The 12824-nt window shown below is 41.9% G+C and overlaps 1 protein-coding gene across 4 annotated transcripts in view; it reads right to left on the minus strand.

Moving 5' to 3' along the window:
• prmt3 (protein arginine methyltransferase 3) overlaps positions 1-12824 on the minus strand; it is a 201457-nt gene that overhangs the window by 162577 nt on the left and 26056 nt on the right. For all 4 annotated transcript variants that reach the window (XR_007263981.1, XM_048607177.1, XM_048607179.1 and 1 more), the window contains one exon: positions 8936-9001. Coding sequence is in view for 3 of the 4 variants with exons in the window: in XM_048607177.1 (XP_048463134.1) it covers positions 8936-9001 (66 nt within the window). In the remaining variant the exon portion in view is untranslated. The remainder of the gene's footprint in view (positions 1-8935; positions 9002-12824) is intronic.

A 12824-nucleotide genomic window follows, 5' to 3' on the forward strand; every position in this document is an offset into this window, starting at 1 on the left:
ACTTTACCGTTTCAAATGAGGGTAACAGAGGTAGCATAAAACATATCAGAGTTAAAGTACAGGATCTACAACTTAAAAAGTATACATTTCTCAAAATTATCTCTTTCTTCCCTCTCTACATGAATTGCTTGATCCTGGCTGTATTAAATGGCAGGGCCCCATGTGTAAATTTGCACAGAGGGGTTTGGAAGGCTAGTGCAAGGGGGAACTCCACTGACACACACTGGGCAGCCATCAGGACTCAGCAGAACATTCCTCTGAGTATTAAAGGCAGGTTCTTTTGGTGAGAAAGGGAGTGAAATGTGGAAGCGGGGGGGCTTGGGAATGCAGCAATAGGGCCTGCAGTAACTCAGTAGTTAGCTCTGCTGCCTCACAGCGGCAGGGACACAGGTTCGATTCCACCCTCGGGCAACTGTCTGTGCAGAGTTTGCACGTTTCTCCCCGTGTCTGCGTGGGTTTCCTCCGGGTGCTCCGGTTTCCTCCCACGGTCCAAAGATGTGCAGGCTAGGTGGATTGGCCATGCTAAATTGCCCGTAGTGTCTACATGGCTGAGCATGGGAAATGCAGGGTTACAGCGACAGAACGGGGAGTGGGTCTGGGTGGGATACTCTTCAGAGCGTCAGTGTGGACTCATTGGGCCGAATGGCCTGCTTCCACATTGTAAAGATTGTATGATCTTATGATGATCTAATTGAACGGTGGGGGGTCACATGACTTGCTCCTGCCCCTGCTTTTAATTTGTGTGCTCCCCTCCTTCGCCTCAACATTTTTTAACAAGTTATTCACTTGTGGGATGTGGGTGTCAATGGCTGGGACAGATTTATTGCCCATCCCTGGTGTCCTTGAGAAGGTGGCAGTGCGCTGTGGCTTGACCCACAATGTCCTCAGGAAGGGAATTCCAGAACTTTGTCGCAGTTACATACTGTAACTGGTGTTTTGATCTCTTCTGGTGAGCGACGAACTGCTTCTTACCCATGGCACTGAACAACCGCAGCACCCTGTGCTGTTCAAGAGGTTCATCGTTAGCTACATGAAGTTGCACTAAAGATAGTGATTCTAGACCTAATTTGGCATGATGCACAAAAACCGATTTTTAAAATTTTATCAAAAGCCTCCTCATTCTTATCTCAAGATCAAAATCACCACTCAAAATGTCACTCAAAACTTTTTCTAAACTTAAAAAGTTAACTTTTAACTTAAAAAGTTAATTTAAATTAAATTTGCGAACATGCTTTATTTCATTTGGTGTGTGGGTCAGAAGAATAAAAAGAGGGAGATTTGTTTGATTTAATAAACGAACAACAGCTTTTACTTCCCTTGCCAAAACTACCCACAAAATGTTGCTTTGAATGAAGCAGGGTGAAATGAAAGTCATCAATTGCAGTATAATTTTTTAAAACACACAGCAGTCACCATCCAGTCGTAGAGTCATAGAGTTGTGCCACATGGAAACAGAACCTTCGGTGTTACTCATCCACGCCAACCAGATATCCTAAATTAATCTACTTCCATTTGCCAGCATTTGGCCCATATCCCTCTAAATCCTTACTATTCATATAACCATCCAGGTGCCTTTTAAATGTTGGAATTGTACCAGCCCCCACCACCTCATTCCATACACACACCACCCTCTGTGTGAAAAAGTTGCCCCTTCAGTCCCTTTTATATCTTTCCCCTCTCACCTTAAACTTGTGCCCTCCAGTTTTGGATTCCCCTAACCTAGGAAATACACCTTGGTTATTCACCCTATATATGCCCCTCATGATTTTGTAAACTTCTATAAGGTCAACCCTCAGCCGCCAATACTCCAGGGAAAAGAGCCCCAGCCTATTCAACCTCTCCCTCTGGTTCAAACCCTCCAACCCTGGCAACATCCTTGTAAATCTTTTCTGAACCCTTTCAAGTTTAACAACATCTTTCCTATCGCAGGGAGATCAGAATTGAATGCAGTATTCCAAGAATGGCCTCACCAATGTACTGCACAGCCACAACACGACCTCTCAACTCCTTTACTCAATGCACTGACCAAGAAAGGCAAGGGTACCAAACATCACCTTCACCACCCAGAAGTTGCTGGAAAAGCTCAGCAAGTCTAGCAGCATCTGTGAGGAAAAAATCAGACGTAATCTTTCGGGTCCGGTGACCCTTCCTCAGAACTGACGATAGCTGGGAAAACGTCAGTTTACATGCAAAAAACTGGGAGAGGGGGTGGGGTAGGGAGTAAACGATAGGATAGAGCCTGAAGAGAGAGAACAGCAGTTGGACAGACAAATGAGTTGATAACCCAAAATGTTAACCCTGATTTTTTTTCTTCACAGATGCTGCCAGACCTGCTGAGCTTTTCCAGCAACTTCTACTTTTGTTCCCAATTTACAGCATCCGCAGTTCTTTCGGTTTTTATCACCTTCACCACGCTGTCTGTCTATCTGTGACTCCACTTTCAAGGAACTATGAACCAGCGATCCAACTCATCCACGCCAACAATTTATCCCAAACTAAACTAGTCCCATTTGCCTGTGTTTGATTGATATCTCTCTAAATCTTTCCTGTTGATGTACCTGTCCAAGTGTATTTTAGATGTTGTAATTGTACCCACCTCTACAAACGTCCTCTATCTGTGCATTCCATACTCGTATCACCCTCTGTGCGAAAGCAGGCCTCTCATTAGCCATCTTCAATATTCATTTCCTCCACCACTGATGCTCATTACCAACAGTGTGCATCAGCACAAGATGCACTGCAGGATTTCACCACGGCTCCACAGACAGTACCTTCCAAACCCACAGCCCCCACCATCCAGAAGGACAAGGGCAGCATATACGTAGAAACACACCAACTGCATGTTTCTGTATACACACTTCCCTGATTTGGTACTGTACATCACTCTTCCTGCACCGCTGCCAGATCAAAACCCTGGAACCCCTTCCCGAACCACCCTGTGGATGTCCCTGTAACCTAAAGACTGCTGTATTTCAACAAGGTGATTCCTCAACACCGTGCCATGGAAAAGTAGAGATGGACAAGAAAAAAAAACTCAATACTCACCTGACTGGTGACGCCCACATCCCATAAAAGTGAACAACAAAAAACTTCAGGAACTTATTAAAAATTGCTCTATTCTCCACTTAATTAATGTGAACCCAGTATTTAGAAAACTAAAAATGAGCTTGCCTCTTTGCTGACAACCAAAACAAGATCCAAAATTACATTTTCTAAGAAAATACTGAATCAATTTGATATTTTGTCATGTTAAGCTATCACATTGTGAACAAGCATTGCTCAGTAATGTACTATAGTCTCAAAGGATTAACTACAGCCATTAGATAGCTTCTCATTCATTGTATTGTCCAACTATGAATACTGTTTGTAATTCCAACCATCCCCCCACAACGATGCTAGAGCTTGCACCAAAACATCACCAAACCAAAAACTGGATTAAATGCAACAATAATCATGTACTCTCTCCATACAGGGAAGCGCGCAATGTTATTTAATCTGTTTTCATTCATTTAAATATAAAGTTGGTTAAAATGGGTAATAAGATCTATATTGGAGAGGAAAAATTCGAGGACTGCAACTTTGAATAGATGCTTAGCTGTAGGATTTCATTCGACTTAATAAATTAATGTGGTATATTACCATAAATTTCCTACATTTCAGTTAAAGTTCCTTCAAGATTTCTGATGACAGCGAATAGGAAACCTTTGATAAAGCAGCTGTAATAATGTGGGATCACGTTTACGAGGACTGCACTGAACTGCAACAAACAGACTTTTATCAGTAGCTCTGCTCATCCATGTATTCTACATGGGAAATGCTGTCAATGCAAAATTAATTCAGCTCGTTTTAATGCACAAGATAAGAATGGATTTTCAAACACATTTCAGAAGCAGAGATATTAAAGGACAATGAAAATCTAGCATCAAACCTAAACAGCTTTTGGCCTTAGGTTCTTGTCTTAGTCTTTTTAAATAAAGATTTTGCATTAAACAAACACTGAATAGATATCAGCAGACTTTTAATTCTCTACAATTAAGAGGAGCTGCGTTACACAATTGTGTGGTACAACAACAATGTGCATTTATACAGCACCTTTAACGCGCAGAAGTATGGATGGCATGTTTGCGGGAGTCAATGATATGCTGTATCCCCCACAAGGACAAAACCCAGGCCACCAGTCTCATACTGAACTCCTCAAGAAAAGGAGGGAAAACAGGAGTGGGGGGAAATAGGAGGAGAGAGGAAAGGAGGAGAAGGAGGGAGAAAAAGAGGAGGATAGGGAGAACAGAGGGAAGAGGAGGAAGAGAGAAATGAAGAGGGTGGAAATGGAAGAGGAGGAGGGGAAGATAAGGTGGAATAACAGAATAATGAAGGAATCAAGGAAGAAGGAAGTGAGGAAAAGAGAGTGGGGGAGAAGGGCAGGGAAGGAGTAGGGAGGGAGGGAGAGGGAGAAGTGCGGGAAGGAAAAGGGAAGGGAAGCAGAGGATGAGGAGAGAAAGGAACAGAAGGAAGAGAGAAAGGAAAGGAAGGAAGCAAAGGAGAAGACAGCAGAGAAAGAGGAAATGGAGGAAGAGGAAGCAGGACAAAGATAAAGGAGGAGTGGAAGCAGGGCAGGAGGCAGTTGAAGTGGAAAAGGTATGATAGCATGAGTTAGAAAGGAGGAAGGAGAGAAAGAGGAAGTGGAGGAAAAGGAAGCTGTTACATTCTCCCTCCAGCTGGGCAGTCTGTGATCACCTTTTCCCTGAACATAGCCTCAAATCACATCACAAATCAGCTGTTTGCAGGGCTATTTGATACAGCGTGGCATCAAGGAACTCGAGCAAATCTGGAGTCAATGCGAATTGGGGTTGAGCAAGGGACACTGTCCACTGGTTGGAGTCATATCTGGCACATAGGAGGATGGTTGTGGTTGTTGGAAGACAGTCATCTCAGCTACAGGACATCTCTGCAGGAGTTCCTCGGGATAGTGCCCCAGGCCCAACCGTCTTTAGCTGCTTCATTAATGACCTCCCCTCCATCATAAGGTCAGAAGTGGGGCTGTTTGCTGATGATTGCACAATGTTCAGCACTATTCGTGACTCCTCAGATACTGAAGCAGTTCATGTTCAAATGCAACAAGATCTGGACAATATCCAGGCTTGGGATGACAACTGCCCAGTAACACTTGTGTCGTACAAGTGCCAGCCAATGACCACCTCAAACAAGAGATAATCTATTGATCGGCCCTTGGCACTCAATGTTATCACCGTTACTGAATCGCCCAATATCAACAACCTGGTGGTTATCATTGACCAGAAACTGAATGGGACTAGCTATATCAATCCTGTAGCTACAAAAGCAGGGTCAGAGATTAGGAATCCTGCAGCAAGTAACTTACGTCCTGTCTGCCCAAAGCCTATCCACGGTCTACAAGGTAAAGTCAGAAGTGTGATAGAATGTGTGTATTGGAGTGGTGATGGCCTTTGGTGTTATTGCTAATCTATTAATCCCTTGGCCCAAGTAACATTTTGGGGACAAGGGTTCAAACCCCACTTTAGCAATTGATACAATTTAAATGCCATATAAATCTAGAATTAAGAGTCCAGTAATGATCATGAAACCATTGTGAGATTACCAGGAAAACCCAATCTGGTTCACTGTCGTCCTTTTGGGAAGGAAATCTGCATCAGTACCTGGTACATGTGACTCCAGGCCCATAGCAATATGGTGGACTCTTAACTGCCCTCTGGGCAATTAGGGATGGACAATAAATGCTGCCTAGCCAGCAACATGCACATCCTGTTAATGAATTTATAAAAAGTGGAGAGCAATAGTTCAGGAAGGAAACTCATCACCAACTTCTCAGCTGCAACTCAGGGATGGGCAACCAATGCCAACGCAGCCTGCAACATCGACATTCCCGCAAACGAGTAGAGAAAGAAAAAAATCAATCGCAGCTAGAAAAGGAAGTTAAAGATTAATAGTTGAAAGGTAGTGGTTTATGAGATTGCCAGAAAAAACATGATAAGCGTGAGCATTGGTAAGATGCAGAAAGAGGCAATGAAAAGGCAGACTGTAAAAGCTTCTTTCACAATGTGAATGGAAATAAAAAACTAGCAAGGTCAAAAGTGCATCCAGTGCAGATAAAGACAGGGGAACGTATAACTAAGAATGGAGAATGCTGGAGAAAACTGAACAATTACTTTTGTGTCTTTCTTCATGGAAGAAGATAGAGAAAACCTCGGGGAATGTAGTGAAACCAAATGATTTGTGAAAATGAGGAACTGGAAGAAATTAGTATCAACAACAATGCTGTATTCAAAAGATTAATTGATTTGAAGGTTGCTAAACCCTCTAGAAAAGCTGCAGAGTGTTTTGGAGTGGGTGAGGTGGATTTAGGAGTCTGTTGGAAGTACAAAAAAAAGCAACCAAACTCAATGACATAAAATCTGGGACAAATGTCCTTGACATAACTCGCAATGGAGAGGTCAGATAATAGAAGCTGAAAAGAGGAAAATATGTCACACAGTGCAGGAGTAGGGGATTATTTTTGATGTCTCAGTGTGAAACCATAGCTGGCGGGGATAAGTAAGGAAGTTTACACCCAACAAAGGGTGCAAACCTGTTCCTCTGATGCTGCCTGACCTGCTGTGTTCCTCCAGCTCCACACTGTATTGATTCTGACTCCAGCATCTGCAGTTCTTGCTATCTCTAAGTAAGTTCGTTGTTAACAGCAACTTGAACTGTGCAATCTTAAATTATTAAACTACAAGGAGCTGGTCTGTTACCATGAGTACACTGAATTTTACATATTACTTTTATGACATTAACCATCTTCAATTGCACAAACAATGGCACCCTTTCTCAAAACAGAACTATCAAATATTTGCATGCTGAAAAGCACATGATAGATTCAATCCAAAATGTACATTCCAAAGGAAAAGCCATATCACTAGATTTTGAAGAAAAGAAGTGCAAACAGGTATCTAGTTAATGTATCAAGAGTAATGGTCATTGCACTTTGGAAAAGCCTTTCTTTTGTGAAATACCGTCACTTCCAAAGTGAAAACGAGGAAAATTTTGAAAAGGGCTAATTGGTCTTGGGTATGAAATTATTTCAGGGAGATGTTAAATACTGACTGAGGTTGCTATGGATATGAAAGCTTAAAACCAATGGCTAATTAAAGGAACCAAAGTGGCATCAAGTTCGAGACTGTTTTACTGCTACAGGCTCAATTGCAAAACACAAAATTTGTGTCAGAAGCACCAAGCAAAGCTCTCTACAACAAAAACTGGTTTTCTATTTGGCAGAAAGAACAAGTAAAATTCCAGAAATTCTTGGGGAAGTGATTTTTTTTATTCATTCACGGGATGGGGGCATCACTGACTAGGCAGCATTTATTGCCCATCCCTAATCCCGCCATGGCAGATGGTGGAATTTGAATTCAATAAATAACTGGAATTAAGAATCTAATGATGACCATGAATCCATTGCCAATTATCAAGAAAAACCCATCTGTGTCACTAATGTCCTTTAGGGAAGGAAACTGCCATTCTTATCTAGTCTGGCCTACAATGTGACTCCAGACCCATAGCAATGAGATTGACTCTCAACTGCGCTCTGAAATGGCGCAGCAAGCCACTCAGTTCAAAGCCAGCTGGGGACAGGCAATAAATGCTGGCCAGCCAGCAAATAGCCTCCTTATGCGCTTCTGTGAAGTCATCCTCGAGCCCAAAGGACTGCCGAAGAAGGACAGGGAATGTTATCTGAAATGAAGTCATGCCCAGATAGTTGTTTTATAAATATCCCATCGCCACATCCTTTATAATAAGATTCCAGCATTTTTCCTCCTACTGATGTGGACATGCCGGTATTGGACTAGGGTGGAAGGACTTCAACTGACGAAGGAGCAGCACTCTGAAAGCTTGTGACTTTAAATAAACCTGTTGGGACTATAACCTGGTGTCGTGTGACTTCTGACTTTTTTCCTACTGCTGACATCAGCTAACAAGTCTGTCATTCCCCATATTTTCTTGCCCGACCTTTTTTAAACAGCGTGGTAACATTTGCAACCTTCCAATAGCAGAATTAATAAAATTTTGAAAGGCGATCACCGATGCATCCACTACTTTTGTGACTTTGTGATTTAATTTATTTTGCTAGTTATTTCATCAAGGAATGGTCAATCCTGCACCTGCATGGTACAATATTTCACCATGGACTTTGTTTCTCCCAGGTGAGAAATATCTGATGAAACCCAACTCTGGCTTTAACACTGATTCCTGTGTGAGCACATGATTCACTTAAAATTGCTCCACTTAAGAAAAGTCACGACTTTCAGGAACACAGTCATAACTTTAAGTGAAGATTTACTGTGGTATCAGTAACTGAACATATATAACTTTAATTTCAGGGAGCACAGATTATAAATGATTGAAGAGGAGGTCAATAGAGGATTCAGGTTTAACTTCTTCAGCTACCAAAGGTTAAACTGCTAAGGAATCAGAGGAAGAACAGAGTATTCATACATTCAAGAGGGAACTGAAGGGGCTTTAGACAAAAATGAAATGGGAACATAATGTGTTTCTCTTAACACTTTGTGGTTACCGAAACAAACTGCAGCCCAACACATTCCTACATTTCTATGCATTTCCCAGCTTCTACAAGCAAGGTGCAAATAAACAATGCAAAATTGCATTTCCCAGCTGTCCCATTATATGTAGCAGATAACAGTTATGGGATACTGCACTGTACAATGACAACAATGATCTGTACTTGCGTTATCAGTACCCTCCAGTCTCTGCTTGCTGTAAAAAAACATCCATACCGTAATGAACTCCGGGGCTACTGAATCAAATCCTTTCAGGGACAAACTCTATTGCTAGTGATTGCCTACTTCTGGAGGCTTCTAGCTAAACACTGCAGCTCCTGCACGACTGGTGATGTTGCTCTTACCTTGTCCTTGAAAATATGGGGGTTGCAGTACATGAAATCCCTGTAGCTCTCAGTCCGCACTTTATCCTGCAAATTTACAGTCAAGCAAACACAGTTTAAATGATGAACCTTAAAATGCATCCATTGTTAAAATATTCATAATTTCTTCCCTTCTACTTATTATACAAATGACATGAGCGTATTTACTTTGCATATGTATTTAAAGGTCAAAAATTCATCCTGACTGCTAGCTCAGAATTTTGCATGTCTGTGCTTTGGTCAAATGCACATTCTAATCCAAAACCAAATCCTCCTCTAGCTAGAAGTAAAAGTAGCAAAATACTGGAAACATTCCAACATTTGACAGAAATTTTGGAAAGTAATTTTCTCTCTGTAAGACTGTGAACAGAGGTCTACTGCTTTTTTGTTAAAATTTGATTGGTAACTTTTAAAAAGATATTATTTGACAAAAGTTGTGTGGTATTGTCCATCCCTAATTGCTCAGAGGGCAGTTAACATTCAACCACATTGCTGTTTGGAGTATGCAGACCAGCAGAATGAATCAAATGGGTTTTAACAACAATTAACAGCTTTTTTTTATTCATTCACTTTGGGGATGTGGGTGTCACTGGCTAGGTCAGCATTTATTTCCCATCCCTGACTGATTCTCAACCTCAACCACATTGCTGTGGGTCTGGAGTCACATGTAGGCCAGACCAGGTGAGGATGGCAGTTTCCTTCCCTAAAGGACATTAGTGAACCAAATGGGTTTTTCCAACAATTGGTAATGGATTCATGGCCATCATCAGACTCTTAATTCCAGATTTTTATTGAATTCAGTTTCCCCCATCTGCCTTGGTAGGATTTGAACCCAGAACACTACCTGGGTCTCTGGATTAACAGGCCAGTGAGAATACCACCGGGTATTCCATCGTCTCCCCTTAGGTGGTGGGGACAGAAGTGGTTATAAAGGTCACCATTAGGCTAGTTTTTAATTCCAGATTTCACTGAATTCAAATTTCATCATCTGCCACAGTGGGACCTATGTCCCTCATTACATTAACCTGGGGTTCGGGATTACTAGTCCAGTGACATTATCATTACACTCCTGCCTTTCAAAAACTAAATTGCAAATTGGTGGCAATGAGTGAAGCCTGGCTCACAGCAGACATAGCAATCTTTACCACAGTCCCAAAAGAAGGCCACTTTGGCAGCTGAACTTGCTCAGACATCCAGAAACAGAGGACTCAGTATCAATTGCCAAAGCACTCGGTCGGAAAGTGATCATACCAACAGAGCCAAGAGTCCACAATAATCAGCTCTGCCTGAACTTCATCAATTACAGCTCTTGATGTAATTTTAAGCATCAGTGCTTCTGCAGTTATTTGTTTTTTACTTTATAAAACTCAAAAGAGAATCCACTTCATGTTGTCCCCTGAAGACGGAAATGTATGCATTTGGTCACTTTATAGATTACGTTAAAAAAACTTCAGCCCCTTCAACCTGGTTCATGGTTAAATTTCATTGTGACTTATTTCCTCTCAGGTGTAAAAGAATCTTTAGAATTCTCTTCTCTCGAGAGTGGCACATGACACTAACATACTGTCAGCACAGTGGAGCTTAAGGAATGGGAATTACTATGTGTTAAAACACTGGCAGCTAAATTTAGGATGCAATTTAGTTTACAGAGGTTAGAATTTGGGAGACATAGAGTCATAGAAATGTACAGTACGAAAACAGACCCTTTGGTCCAACTTGTCCATGGTGACCAGATATCCTAAATTAATCTAGTCCCATTTGCCAGCATTTGGCCCATATCACTCTAAACCCTTCCTATTCATATACTCATCCAGATGCCTTTTAAATGTTGTCATTGTACCAGCTTCCACGTCTGGCAGCTCAATCCACACACCACCCTCTGCGTGAAAGAGTTGCCCCTCAGGCCCTTTTTAAATCTTTCCCCTCTCACCTTAAACCTATGCCCTCTAGTTTTGGATTCCCCTACCCTGAGGAAAAGACCTTGACTATTTACCCTCTCTATGATGCTCATGATTTTATAAACCTCTATAAGGTCACCCTTCAACCTCCAATGCTCCAGAGAAAATGGCCCCAGCATATTCAGCCTCTCCCAGTAACGCAAACCCTCCAACCCTGGCAACATCCTTGTAAATCTTTGACAGAACAATTAATATCTTTAAGATTGATGTCCTTCCTAGTCAGGAATCGATTGTTACTGGGGGAGAACAGGAATGTGAAGTTATGGCCACAATCATACTCAACGGCAGAGCAGGGTCAAAGGGCTGAGTGGCCTACTCTTGCTCCTTAGTTACGTTCACGTGACTGATCTGTACCTCATCCCTATTTAACAGCATTTGTGCCAACTGACTGTTCAGTATCAGAATCAATGTTTCGGATTGCGAACCACACATAATGTTTACAAGATTACAGATGACACAAACCTAAATGGGAGTATGGGTGTTGTAAGCACAATGCAGGCTGGTTTCAAAGGGGCTTGGACAGGCTCAGTGCGTGGTATGTGATTTGGATAAGTGTAAGGTTATCACTTTGGTTGGAGAAATGGAGATACAGAGCATTTCTTAAGATTTGGGAAGTTGGGAAATGTTGGGTATGGGTGTCCTTGTTCATGAGTCACTGAGAGCTAGCATGTAGGTACAGCAAATAATTTGCAAAGCAAATGTTATGTGGGCCTTTATCACTAAAGGATTAGAGTACAGAAGTAAGGATGTCTTGCTCCAATGCATCGAATCTAAATAAGATTGCATCTGGAGTAATGTGCGCAGTCTGGTCCCCTCCCCTGAGGAAAATGTTGTATTTGGATTTCCAGAAGACATTCAACAATGTACCTCACAAAAGATTAAATGTTAAGATAAGAGCCCATGGTGTCCAAGGTAGTATACTGGCGTGAATAGAGAATTGGTTAATGGGCAGGAATCAATGAGTAGGAATAAAGGGGTCATAGTCTGACTGGCAACCTATAACCATTGAGGTTCCACAGGGAGCAGGTTGGGACTGCAACTGTTTACAACATTTATTAATGACTTGTAGGAAGCAAATACACTGTAGCTAAATTTTCAGAGAACACAAAAATAGGTGGAAAGGCAAGCTGCAAAGGGGATACAAACAGTTTACAGAGATATTGATAGGTCATGTAAGTGTGCAAAAAGTTGGTAAATGGCGTATAATGTGGGAGAGTGTAAAGTTGTTCATTTTGGAAGGGAGAGCAGAAGAACAGAATATTACTTTAGGGAGAAAAGCTGCAATACAAATGGACTTGAGGGTAGGAAGCACAGAAATCTACTACACAGGTGAGGCAGGGAATCAGGAAGGCTAATGGAAAGTTGGCCCTTATTTCAAGGGGGTTGAAGTATAACAACTATAACTTGCAACTGTACAAGGTGCTGGTAAGACCACATCTGAAGCACAATGAGCAAAATAAAGGGATCAATTGTATGTAAGGGAAGATATCATTTCATTGGAGGCAGTTCAGGGAAAGCTCACTGGGATGATCCCTGGTATGAAGGGATTGTCTTATGAGCAAAGATTAACAGGTAGGAATGTTACTCACTGGAATTTAGAAGAATGAGAGGTGATGTCACTGAAACATATAGAATTCTTAAGGGCCTTGATAAGCTCAGTGCTGAGCGAATGCTTCCCCTCATGGGAGAGTCGAGGATCAGAGGGCATAGTCTCAGAATGAAGGGGTGACAATTTAAGAATGAGATGAGATGCAATTCCTCTTTCAGACGGTTGAGGGTGTTTGGAACTCCTTGCCACAGAGAGCTGTGGGTCCTTGTGTATATTTAAGGCTGAGACAGATAGATTCTTGATCAGTCGGGGAATCAAGGATTATTGGGAAACACAGGAAAGTGGACATGTCCTGGTCAGTAGG

The sequence above is a fragment of the Rhincodon typus genome, chromosome 17 (genome assembly GCF_021869965.1).
Source record: "Rhincodon typus isolate 14 chromosome 17, sRhiTyp1.1, whole genome shotgun sequence".
NCBI classification, from domain to species: Eukaryota; Metazoa; Chordata; class Chondrichthyes; order Orectolobiformes; family Rhincodontidae; genus Rhincodon; species Rhincodon typus.